We start from the raw sequence: 11,410 nt of genomic DNA, 5'->3' as shown, positions 1-11,410 counted from the left end.
AAGCTGCTAAGAGAGTAAATCTTAAAAGTTCTCATTACAAGGAAAAAAATTTTTTTGAAACGAAAGTCATTGAACTGTATGTTTTGTTTGGGTGAATTTTATGGTAGGGAATTATATTTCAATAGAGCTGTTAACCCCCTCATCCTCCCAAAACACCTAAGTCCTTTTTCTGCTCAGAATTCTCCCTAGAAGTAAAATCACCTCTCTAGGAGTAAAAATGAAATTCCTCATCATGGCTCACGAGGCCCCATGTAATGTAGGGGTCCCAACGGCCCTCTGCCCCCGTCACCCCCTCTCTCCCCCTCACTCACTGCTCCAGATATGCTGGCTTCTAGCTATTTTGCCAACACATCAGGCACCATTTAGGCCTCAGGGCCTTTGCACTAGCTGACCTCTCTACCTGGGGTGTTCTCCCCCATGATATCCACAAGCTTCACTCTCCCACTTCGTCCAAGTCTCTGTTCAGATGTCACCCAAGCAGTCTTTTTTAACGTAACTTCTGTTTATTGTTACTCTAAAGGAAAATGTATGTTTATTCACACACACCACCACCCACATCTACCAGAATGGGAGCTCCACAGAGCAGGGACTTTTTTTCTGTTTTGTTCCTTACTGTAACCCCAGTGCCTTAGTGGGCACTAGAGACACGGATGAGTACAGCAGAACTGGTCCCTGCTCCCTCAGAGCTCAAAGGGACAGAGAGGTGGACCCACCCATGTAGAAACACAGGTCAAAGCAGCAGTAACAAATACCCATTCTTCAGACTGTAGAGTCAGGTGGGGGTTGGGTCCTAGTATGGGCTTCCTCTTGCTGTGTGACCAGGGCAAACAATAGTCCTTCTCTGAGTCTCTATTTACCCAACTATGAAGTTAGTATAATGATTGGGCTTCCCCAATCGAAAAATGGGCAAAAGGTGTGAACAGGCAATTACAAGTGGGCCAATAAGCATCCAAAATGTTGTGTCACCACAAGAAAATAGGGAGAGAGACATGCTAATTAAAACGGAACACCGTTTTCCCCCCTAGATTGGCAAAATGAAAATGATTCATAGCATCTGTTGTTTGGTGAAGGGGTGGAAAAATGGGCATCTCAGAAATTGCTGTTGGAAATGTCAGCTGAGGGTAGTCTTAGTGGAAGGAAGTGTGACTGTGTCAATTAAAAAAAATTTTTAATGATCGTATTATAATGACCAAGCCATTCTATTTCTAGGAGAGGATCCTACAGAAATATATACATGCACAAAGAGGCATGTACAAGGACATAACTGCAGTAAGGTCTGAAATAGCAAAGGAATTGAAGAGCTGACTATAGGGTTAGATCATGGGTCTCCCCCATCCCATGGAATCTTACACAGCTACTACAGTGATAGGAAAATATATCATCTAAATTTAGATGAAATGAACAAAGTCCTCAAAGAATTCGACTTAGTAAAATGGACATAAGAAGAAATAGAAAAGCTAAATAGTAGTAAACCCTCAAAAAAAGTCAATTCTTAATGAAAATCCTTTCCATAAAGAAATCTCCAGGCACAGATACCAACAACAGAAACTAAAAAACAACATGTACATATAGTTCAAATTATGTAAATATATAGTTTCACATATACAGAGTATAACTATATGCATATGCATATATATAGTTCTGTATATTTATATAGTTACTAAGATTAATATATGTATGCAAACACATGGTAAGAAATGCTACTGAGACCCACCCTGGGATCCGCCATCTGGTTCTGGACACCACCATATCCAAAGCAAACAGTAGTTGCTCAATAAATATTAGTCCCAAGGAAAAGCCCATTTGAGTACAGAAGGAGAGTCCACCACATATGTAACACTGTGCATTTATTTACAAAGAGGCTAGAGAAACACACAGATTCTGGCCCCCCTGTGCACTGGGGAGTCACCATCGTCATAATAAATACAGTAATTTTAAAAAAAGAAAAAATACTTAACTGGAACAGCTGAGGGTCATCCTGGGCTCCCCCTACTCCCTCTCACAGTGGGTGCCACGAGATAGAAGCCATCTTACTGCCCGTCTTCTACCTCCCAATCATCCATAATTGTCCAGGGACGGAGGTGAAAGCGTCTTTCTAGGTGTTACCAATTCCTACTTGACCCTCAGAACCCCAAAGTCAGTGCTCCTTCCCTTCCCAGGGCACTCCGCAGGCACCATCTGGGTCAGACAGAGTCTTCTACTGCGGTGCCAAGGGGATTTCCTAAGGGTCCAGGGACATGGAAGGGGGCACTTTGTGAATGAGGAGGGGGGCCATATCTGCGCAAGGAAAGGAGGAATAAGAGGGCTCAGTGAGAGAAATGAAGGGGAAAAAAACAGACTAAGTGTCTAAAAAAACAAAAATGGGGAAATTCAAACTGAATTATCCCTTCTGCATACCATAGTACACCCACAGTACAGATGAAGAAAGTGAGGCCCACAGAGAGGGAGCTTTCTTGCCCAAGAGCCGCACACCCAGCAGCTGAACTGGGTCAAACAGGGCTCCTCCCCCATTCCTCCCTGTGGTGGAGGGGGAGCCTTTTTAACTAAGACTGCAGTGGATGGGGCAGTGAGAAAGGGTCTTTGGAAGCAGAGAAAATGGTGGTCTTTGGAAAAGGGAGGTGTAGAAGGGTCAGTGATTGAGGGTGTGGTGGTGCAGAGGCCATGAAGGAGGAGCCCAAGCAAACCTCTAAACTCACACTGTAGTCATGACCTTGAGAGAACCCGAACGGAAACGTAGTATCTTTTTCTTGAGCGCATGGGAAGCCTTGATCTTCACAAAGACTTTGGCAGGACCCGCGGGCGCCCCTCCACCTGCACCAGCCGCTGGCCCAGAGGCCGCGGTGGCTGCCACTAGCTGCTGCGGCCACACGAGGCCACCGCTGCCATCAGAGTCGCTGGATGCGGAGCTGAAGGCAGGAGACTCCGCCTCACTGGCGCTCGATTCACTCTCCCCGTAGCCGCCTCCGACGCCGCCTGTCGGCCCCCGGCGTCCGAGGGGCCCCAGACGCCCAGCCGAGCACTCCGAGTCGCTGCCTGCGCAGCCGTAGAGCAGACGGCGCTGAGGAGCTGACGGGGATGGGCCAGGGGCCGGGGCTCGGGCGGTGGGGCCGCGGGGACGGCCTCGGCGCCCATCGGCGGCGTCGATCTCGGCCGTGGAGCGCCAGCGGCGGCAGGACCCTGCAGCCTGAGCCGCGAGCGTGGGTGCCGGACCACGGCGAGGCCGCGGCGGCCGAGGCTCTTCTCGTTCAGCTGTGGGGTACTTGGGGGGGCCTGGAGGAACCGCGGCGGCGCGGCCTAAAAGGCTGGTCTCAGACTGGGAGCGCGCGGCCTTGCGAGCCCTGGGCGAGCCCCGGCGGCCTGTGGCCTCGGTCATGCGTCCGCGGCGGCCCGCGGCTCGGGGACGCTCCCGGGGTGGGGACTGCTCCACACTGCGGCCCCGGGTCAGTGGGGGCGCTTTGCGGCGCGCCGCGCGGCCCGGGAGGCCGCGTGTGGCGGCCTGAGCTCCCGGGATGTACTGCGCCTTCACCAGGCGGCCCTCGACCGGGCTGTCGGGGGGTGAGGGGATAGCGGGCGGCGCGGAGGGCTCGGGGGCCACCTCCGACTCCCACGGCGAGGCCCAAGAGCGGCCCAAAGGAGCCGGGCTGGCGGAACGGACCCCCGCGCGCTCCACCGGGGGCTCGGGCGCGGGCCGCGCGCCTCCGGGGGGCGGGGACGCGTCGGGTGGCCGCTGGCGCACGCTGTTCTGGCGCCGCGGGCCCCCGTCCGCGCCCCCGGGACTGGTCCGGGGCTGGCCCGCCCCCCGGCGGCGGCGCCTGCGCAGGAGCGCCGAGATGTAGCCGTCCAGGGGCCGCCCCACGCCCGCTGCGTCTGGCGAGTCCGCGGGAGGACGGCCGCACGGCCGCGGGCTGCGCAGCGCCACGGCGTGCAGGGGGCTGGGCGTCAGGAAGGGCCCCGCACGGGCCCGTCGCTCCGCCGAGGAGCAGGCCTCCGGGCCCGCAGACCCCGCTGCTGTTGGGTAGGGCGCAGAGAAGGACCGCGGCACAGCTGCCCGAGCGCCCACCGCTTCGTGTGCGCTGGGACTGGCGTCTCCTAGGGGAGGAAGGCAAAAAAAGGAAGAGAGTGGAGAAGCTCTCAAAGCCCTTTCTCAATGAGCCTAGGAAGGGCAGACTGCCTACCGCCTCCTCTACTCTCCCACTCCCATCAAAACCCTGCTCTCACCCCTTCCCTCATACCAGGTTCATGACAGAACTTCACAGTGGCCCACAGGACCCTGCATGGTCCTTCCTGCCTCTGCGTCTCTGACCTCCAACACTAACCCTTCTCCTCTATGTTCATAGGTCTCTAGCTACACCGACCTCCCGATGCACAAGCCAGTCACACTCCAGCCTCAGGGCCTTTGTACTTGCGGTTCTCATTGCTTGGACCGCTCTTCCCTCAGGATACCTGCTTGGCCCACTCCCTTACCTGCTTCAGAGCACCACTCAAATGTTACAGTCTCAGTGACGCCCTCCCTGGCCGGATTTTATAAAAGTGCAATTCTCTCTCCAACTCAAAGGGGCACACCCTTGTCCCTTTCCCTAATTTTCTTTTCATGGTACATGTCGGTATCTAATATCCTATATATTTTACTTACTTATCTTGTATATTATCTATTTCTCCCACTAGAATGTCAGCTTCCTGAAGTCAGGGATTTCTTTACTGCTGTATCCCTCTCCCTAGGATATGTGCTAGGATAGCACATGGAAGGGACTCAGAAACAGCAACTTCTGTTTACTGAATGGCTACCATATGCCAAGTTCAGTGCCTTAGGGCAGAGTCAAAACTTCCCTGTGAAGTAAGTATTGTTCTTAATCCCATTTTAATAGACACAGAAACAAAGGCGCAAAAAAGAAGCAACATGCTCAAAATCACAGAAAAAGGGACTGTCACAGCCAGAATTCGAATCCAGGTCGGTCTGACTCAGCTGCTTGTGCTCAAAAGCATCCTCTTACTGTCCATTCCCTGGCTCTCGGGGTCCAACACCACCCACCTTACCTAGGGACTTGGGCCTCTCGCTGGCATAGATGCCCCGGGGTTCAGAGGGACCCAAGCGTCCATAGGAGCCAGATCCAGAGAAGCCACTGTCCCCACAGAAGGTCGAGGGTGGTGAGTCTGGACCTCCTGTAGAGCTGGGGTCTTCATAGAAGCCTAGATTCCAAAGAAAAGGGGAGACAATCAGAGGGGCCTGGAAGGGGAAACCAGGTGTGCGGAAAGGAGATCAAGAGGCAGAGAGAGGAGAGCCTGAGACACAGGAGACAGTGGGAAAAATTGGGATGTCCAGGCAGACCCCACTACCTGTAACCATGCTCACCTGAGCTGCGCCCGCTCTCCTGTTCCAGGCCTCCAGACTCCAGGCTCAGGTCTCCCAGCTGCTGGCCCAGGTCCCAGATGAGCCCAGGCAAGGCCTCCTGAGGAGATGGGGAGAGCAAGATGGTCAGAAGACACCTCCCCACCCCCGCCCAGTCATCTGCCAACTGGTCCCTTATTCTAGGAGTTCATGGGCAGAGCTTTGCTTTGACAGTGAGGTTCTGATTTTGAAAAGGTAAAAGCAGTACCCTAGTACTGCTTCCAGGATCTGCCTCAAGTTCTCTGTTCCTTCACCCTTTAGAAAGTCCTTCTGGCTGTCTAACTCCAGTCCCTCGTGCTGCAGCCACCTCATTCCCTCTTAGGTGTGAGCGATAAGGCTTCGGAAGGCCCTATCACTTGTTCCCTCCCCATCAGCTGTTCCCTCCATCTGGTGCTTATGGCCCCATAACCCCTATGAGAATGTCCTGCTTTAAGTGTCACTTCAGGTCTTCTTGCTGTAAGGGCAGTTCACTGCTAAAAATTGGTGTTCAGGACTAGCAGATCTCTTAGCCATCCATTGGTCTGCCTTCTACTGGTCCTTGGTTCTCCCTTCGCAGATGCTCCCATCTCTCCCCTCTGCCCCTTATCATCAAGGGAAGGTCCTTTTGCAAATATCCCACAAGTCTTTCCTGCTACAGACTGACTCTTTCCCTCATTTGGATAAAATAGGCTGACCATAACTCATATAAGTCTTTGTTCCTCCTCTCAAAGAAAGAATCCCCTGGTGCCTACTGGAAAGTCCTTCTTTGAGTCTAGCCTTAGTGGTACTGCAGCAGCGAGCCCCAGGAGGTTCCTTTGCCCCAAGCAGGGATCACATCCTCCTCCTGCCCTTGCTCCATTCCCACCCAGAAGTCCCCAGCATCTGCCACAGCCCCTCTTTCCCGTAAGAAATTTCTCTTGAGTCTACACTGGATCCTTCTTGCTGCAGGGAAAGACCATTTCCTATCAGGTGTGAATAAATGAGGGTGAAAACCCTTTAAGGGGAGTGGCTGGTGGTGGGAGTAGGGGCTGAAACAACAAGATGGGGTCTCCAAGACACTAGGACTTGGATCCTAGTCTCACATGGATCTGGGTGAGGCCAGAGGTGGCGGCAGCCTCAGGCTGACGGTTGACCCTCAGACAAAAGCGGCTTGTCTGGACGGCAGGCGGCGAGAGGGAGGGAGGGGAGGAGGGGGGAGGGGCTGAGAGGGCAGACGCCCAGCCTTGCCTATTTAGGGCAGAAAGACTGGCCGGCTCCCCCGCAGACACTCCCCCTACCCTCAGCTTCCTACTCCCGTGGCTGCTCTCCTGAGCCCCAGTCCTCACCCCTCCCCCCAGAACAGAAGCCCCCATCTGGGCTTGTTTACGGGAGGAAAGTCAACAAATTCTCCACCCTGGGCGCCTGCCCTGGGTGTACAGAGATGCTCAGGGTGGTGTCATCTTTGAGCAGAGCCCAGGAATGCAGCCAAACTGCAGCATCAGGGGTGGCTAAAAAACATCAAGGGTCACCCATATACCCCACGTCCTGTCCCCCACTAATCCGTGCCCTTGCTCTGCTTTAGCCACACTAGCCTCCTGGTTGTTTGCTGTTTCCTGAACCTGCCGCGCATGCTCCTTCCTCTGTAGGATGTTTCCCGACATATCCTCCTGGCTCACTCCCTTGCTTCATTCAGATCTTTACATGCTCCCTTCCCTGACCACTCTTTCCAAAATAGCTCTCGATCATTCTGCACTTGGGTTGCCCCGCTTTCTTCCTTACATAGCAGTAATGACCTCCTGACTTAAAAGGACCTATCAGGCTGTCATTTATTTATTATCTTTCTCACTAGAATGTCAGCTCCAGCCCCAGGAGGGCAGAGATTTTTGTCTGTTTTGTACACGGCTGTGCCATCCCTTACCCCCACCCCACCCCCACCCCACCCCAGTGCCTAGAAAATCACCTCGCACAAAGTAGGTGTTCAGGAAGTGTCAAAGGAAGGAAGGAAGGAAGGAATACAGTAGAATACAATACAGCGGTTAAAATGGAGTGAGGCAATTTCTATATAGAACCATCACCAAGATATATCGCCAAGTGGAAAAAGAAAAGTGCCAAATGTGTAAAGGTGAGTCAGCACTACCTGGGGGCCGTGTTAAGACCTAAATTACTGGGTCCGGCCTCCAGAGCTTCTGATTCCAGGTGGGAGCCTGAGAATTTGCATTTCTAACAAGTTCCCATGAGATGCTGCTAATCCAGTGGGTCACAATTTGAGAACCACTGCCACGGTCTCTGGGACCTCATCCAAGAAACTGGAATTTGTCAAAAGTAAAACTCTACATTTCTTGGTGTGTAAACTGTTTCTGCAGATAGATGCAGGACTCACACCAGGGTGACAACGGTGGTGATCACAGGGGAGAGTGTGCATTTAGGGGGTCAAGGAGGAATGAGGGGACTAGATGGTAGGATGAAGTGTTTAGGGAGGCCTGGCTTGGAGTCAAATTGTTAAGGTTCACACAGCCACTTCCCAGTTGTGTCACCTTAAGCAGGTTACTTCAACTCCCTGGGCCTCGATTTCCTCATCTGTAACATGGGCATCATTCAACTCCCTCTGCTAAGGGGTTGCTGTGAGGATTAAATGAGTTTAAACAGCAGTTCCTTTTAAGCACTTAATAAATGCTGGCTTTTATCATTACATGAAAGCCACGAATTTCTAACAAGGAAAATAGAAAATCATGTTTTACTTGTGTAATTAAAAGTAAATGTAAAAACATGGGTTTTCCGGTAAGTTCTCCTGGTCTAATCTCAGTTCCTCCACTGCAGGGAAGAGCAGGAGTTGGGGAGAGAGACAACAGAGGCCTCCTCCTCCCCTGTGCCTGGAACCCCCAACACCCCTCCAGTCTACAACCCCCAGTTTGTAAGTCTGACCTCATTCCTTCCAGCTGTAAGGGGATGAATCTTTAAAAGACCAGAAGATACTTGGCCTGAATCTGGCTCCCTGCCTACCCACAATGCCCCTCATCCTTTTTTTTTTGCAAGCCCTTCTGCAAGTGGGTCTGAGGCCATCCAGCTCAGGCAGGTTTAACATGAATGTGGTTCAGACTCCTGGAGACCTCTGTGCCCAGACTTTCCCAGACCTTTGCTCCCCCCATTCACATACTCCTTGTCTGTATCCATTTCCCTTTATCTCTGTAGGAAATTCCTCCACAAGTCTAACTTAAGTCCTTCTTGCTGGAAAGGGACCATTTTCCTTGGTGGAAGAGAACACGATTCCTACCCTCATTCAGGATTCTTGCTGCTTTTCTCCGAGATACCCCAATCTTTACCTGCATCCCCATCTTTCCTATTAGAAACTAATCAACTCTGGCTTCAGTCTTTCTTGCTTCAAAGGGAGTGTATTCCTGGGTGGGGGCGGGTGGAGGAGTGAGAGGGGTAAGCATCACACGACAGAGGCTCAGGGATTAGAGAAGGCCCCCACCCCCAATTCGGAAGGACCCAGGAACCCTCAACACCAGAGGAGTTTATATTTAGCGCTTCTCTGCTCCTCCCTCAGTGGCGCTGTCTCCCTCCCGTTGCCTGCCACCGCCTCCTCCCTGACGCTGGGACGGAGCTTTGCCTGGAGATTGTGGGGGAAAGAGGCCTCTCCACTACCACCTCATGGCGGGGATACTGAGGACTAGGGGGTAGACAGAGGGGCAGAGAAGGGGAAGACTGAGGCAGAGAGAGGGAGAGGCTGAGGGACAGGGAGGCAGGACACTGCTGGCCCATTCCAGTGCCTTCTCCCTTTCCTCCGAGGGGTGGGAGGTGCCTTCCTAAGCCTGGCCAGCTTGGGGTGGGGTGAGCTGGTGAAGTCCCCCACAATGCGTCTCTAACTTTGGGAGGGGGTGGGGCCTCCCACAGCTGTTTCTGTTTCCAGAGAAGAATGTGCAGGGTCCCTCTCCCGGCCGGGGGGAGGGGCTGGGCATGCAGCCCCAGAGTCTGGCTTCAGCCTTTCTCCCCATTCCCCATCTGGGGAGGGGGCAGTTGAGGTCAGCGGCAGGGAGAGCCCCCTTCCCCCAACCTCGGCTCAGGTTTCCCCAAACGGGAAGCTCTGGCCACACACAGGCTTGGGGATGGGATCAGCCAGTGGAGCCAGGGTCTGGGGCCTGGCAGGCTAGGGGGATGGGAAGAGAGAGGGACAGAGACTTGGGGCAGAATGAGAGAGATGCAGAAATGCAAAGGAAGACCAGGGAGACAGAGGGTTGAAAAAGCCAGAGACACACACAGAAAGTCACAGAGCTGTGGCAGTAGGGGGAAAGAATGTAGGAGAAAAGACCCAAGAAGAGGTTGGGAGAATTAAGAAATGACATAGAGAGGGGTGATGCTCCTTAAGTTATTCTGGAGACCTCTGCCTCATCTTCCACCACCAGAGCTCCCAGGGAGTCTAGAAGTCAGACCCCCATACTCCCTCAGTCTGCCACCTCTTGGGTGAGGCCAGGGCTGGGGCCAGGTAGGAAAGGAGGGAAAGTGTCACCAGACGGTCAAGATCACCGTGGGGTCCTAAGGGACAGTGAGTCTCCTCTCAGCAGTAATCCCTCCCTCAGGAGGCCCCAGGATCCCCTCCCCCCACCCCGCCCCCTCTTGAGATCTCCAAGCACACCAGGACTTAGGGAAGACAGGAGCCTTGGTATGGAGGCCCGAAGGGGGAGATGTGTGGATTCCGCTGTGTGACCTTGGGTGAGTCGCTTGCCCTCCCTGAGCCTCAGGTTTTTTCTCTGTGAAATGGGAACTATCACCCTCTAGCCCCCAAGCTGCAAGAAGACAACGCCTGCCAAATACTCAGCGCGGGCTTGACACATACTTGGCGCCCAGATGGATTTTCTTTGGGGAAGGGGTGTATGGAATGGGCCTGTGCATCACACCAGCGTCTGGCGGAGGCGACGCAGTCCCCTTCCCCAGTTTGGGGGCGGGGAGGCCTGATCCCTCCCGCCGCCCAGACTCTCCAGCCCCACCCCCTCTCCTTTCCCCCGCCTCCCTCCCCCACCCGGACGGGTGTCTGAGCATCCAACCGAGACAGACAGACAGACAGACACAGAGGCGGGCAGAGGGACGGACGGACAGGCGGCCCCTCACCAGCTGCTCTTCCAGAGCCGCTGCGGCCCGGCGCGCCGCCGCCGCATCTTCGTCCTCGTCGGCGTCCTCCTCGTCCTCGGCCTCTGCGCCCCCCATTCCGGGCTGGGCCAGCCGCAGCGCCTGCTGCACGCGGTACTCCTGCCTCTCTCGGAGCCAGTGTAACTCGCAGAGCCCGGCCAGGCTGCCCTCTAGCCAGCCCCGTAGCCTACCCCGCTCGGGGCTCACCGGGAACGAGAAGGCCCGGATCATGGCTGCGGCCCCCCGCCCCAGCCCGGCCGGGCCCCGCGGCCACCCCTCTCCCGGTCCCACCTCCCCGCCCCAACAACCCGCCTGCCCGCCCGCCCGCTGGCCCGGCTGTCACCGTCTCATCTGCATAGGAGCCCGCCCATTGGGCCGCCCACCCGAGCCTTATCTGCATGGCCACGCCCCCGGCGACAGAGCAACCGTCGTCTATTGGCTGGTACGCTCCCTTACGAAGACACTTGCTGTGCACCCGCGCCCCCAACGCTACGCATGCTCACAACTGCCTACTCGCCCGGCTGACTGGCCGCCTCGCCACGCCCCCTCTCACACTGTCCTTTGGGTCCTGGCCACGCCCCCACGCGTCACAATGAAACAAGTCCGCCCTTTCCCCAATGTCATTGGTCCATGTCTCCCAGCTCCAGCAGATGGTTCCGCCCCCTTCGGGAGAGCTCTGACTACTATTGGACTGTCCCGTGAGAGGGGCAGGGGTAATCTATAAATAGAGAATGGGTCCACGTGACGTTTTGGCAGCTGCTCCTTCCCCTCACCCTTCGTAACTCTCAGCTTCGGAGGCTGCGCCGGGGGCAGAAGGGATAAGAGAGAGTTCTGATTTTGCCTCCTCTTCCACGAAGCCTTCCTAGATACTCAACTGTAAAACTAGAGGGCCAGGCCAACTAAGACCGACATCCTCCCCTAAAATTATTTTTCTAAGTGGGG

At 54.7% G+C, this 11,410-nt stretch overlaps 1 protein-coding gene across 1 annotated transcript; it reads right to left on the bottom strand.

Moving 5' to 3' along the window:
* Positions 1 to 1,830: 1,830 nt before the first annotated feature.
* On the bottom strand, positions 1,831 to 10,800 carry DACT3 (dishevelled binding antagonist of beta catenin 3). Its single transcript, XM_074369369.1, has 4 exons — positions 10,451 to 10,800; positions 5,351 to 5,447; positions 5,035 to 5,187; positions 1,831 to 4,089 (listed from the first exon to the last, which is right to left on the bottom strand). Exons 1-4 carry the CDS (start codon positions 10,697 to 10,699, stop codon positions 2,693 to 2,695), a joined length of 1,896 nt encoding a protein of 631 aa, XP_074225470.1. The 5' UTR covers positions 10,700 to 10,800; the 3' UTR covers positions 1,831 to 2,692.
* Positions 10,801 to 11,410: the final 610 nt, after the last annotated feature.

The sequence above is a fragment of the Camelus bactrianus genome, chromosome 9 (assembly GCF_048773025.1).
Source record: "Camelus bactrianus isolate YW-2024 breed Bactrian camel chromosome 9, ASM4877302v1, whole genome shotgun sequence".
NCBI lineage: Eukaryota > Metazoa > Chordata > Mammalia > Artiodactyla > Camelidae > Camelus > Camelus bactrianus.
Note: the sequence above shows the minus strand (reverse complement) of the source record. Positions and strands in the feature narration are given on the sequence as shown.

What these genes read in the sequence shown, in the direction of transcription:
- DACT3 (XM_074369369.1), bottom strand. Translation starts at nt 10,699, where the DNA reads ATGATCCGGGCCTTCTCGTTCCCGGTGAGCCCCGAGCGGGGTAGGCTA. An exon ending in GGAGAGCGGGCGCAGCTCAG is followed by an intron (nt 5,188 to 5,350) that starts GTGAGCATGGTT and finishes TTTGGAATCTAG; the next exon opens with GCTTCTATGAAGACCCCAGC. An exon ending in CGAGAGGCCCAAGTCCCTAG is followed by an intron (nt 4,090 to 5,034) that starts GTAAGGTGGGTG and finishes TTCCTCCCCTAG; the next exon opens with GAGACGCCAGTCCCAGCGCA.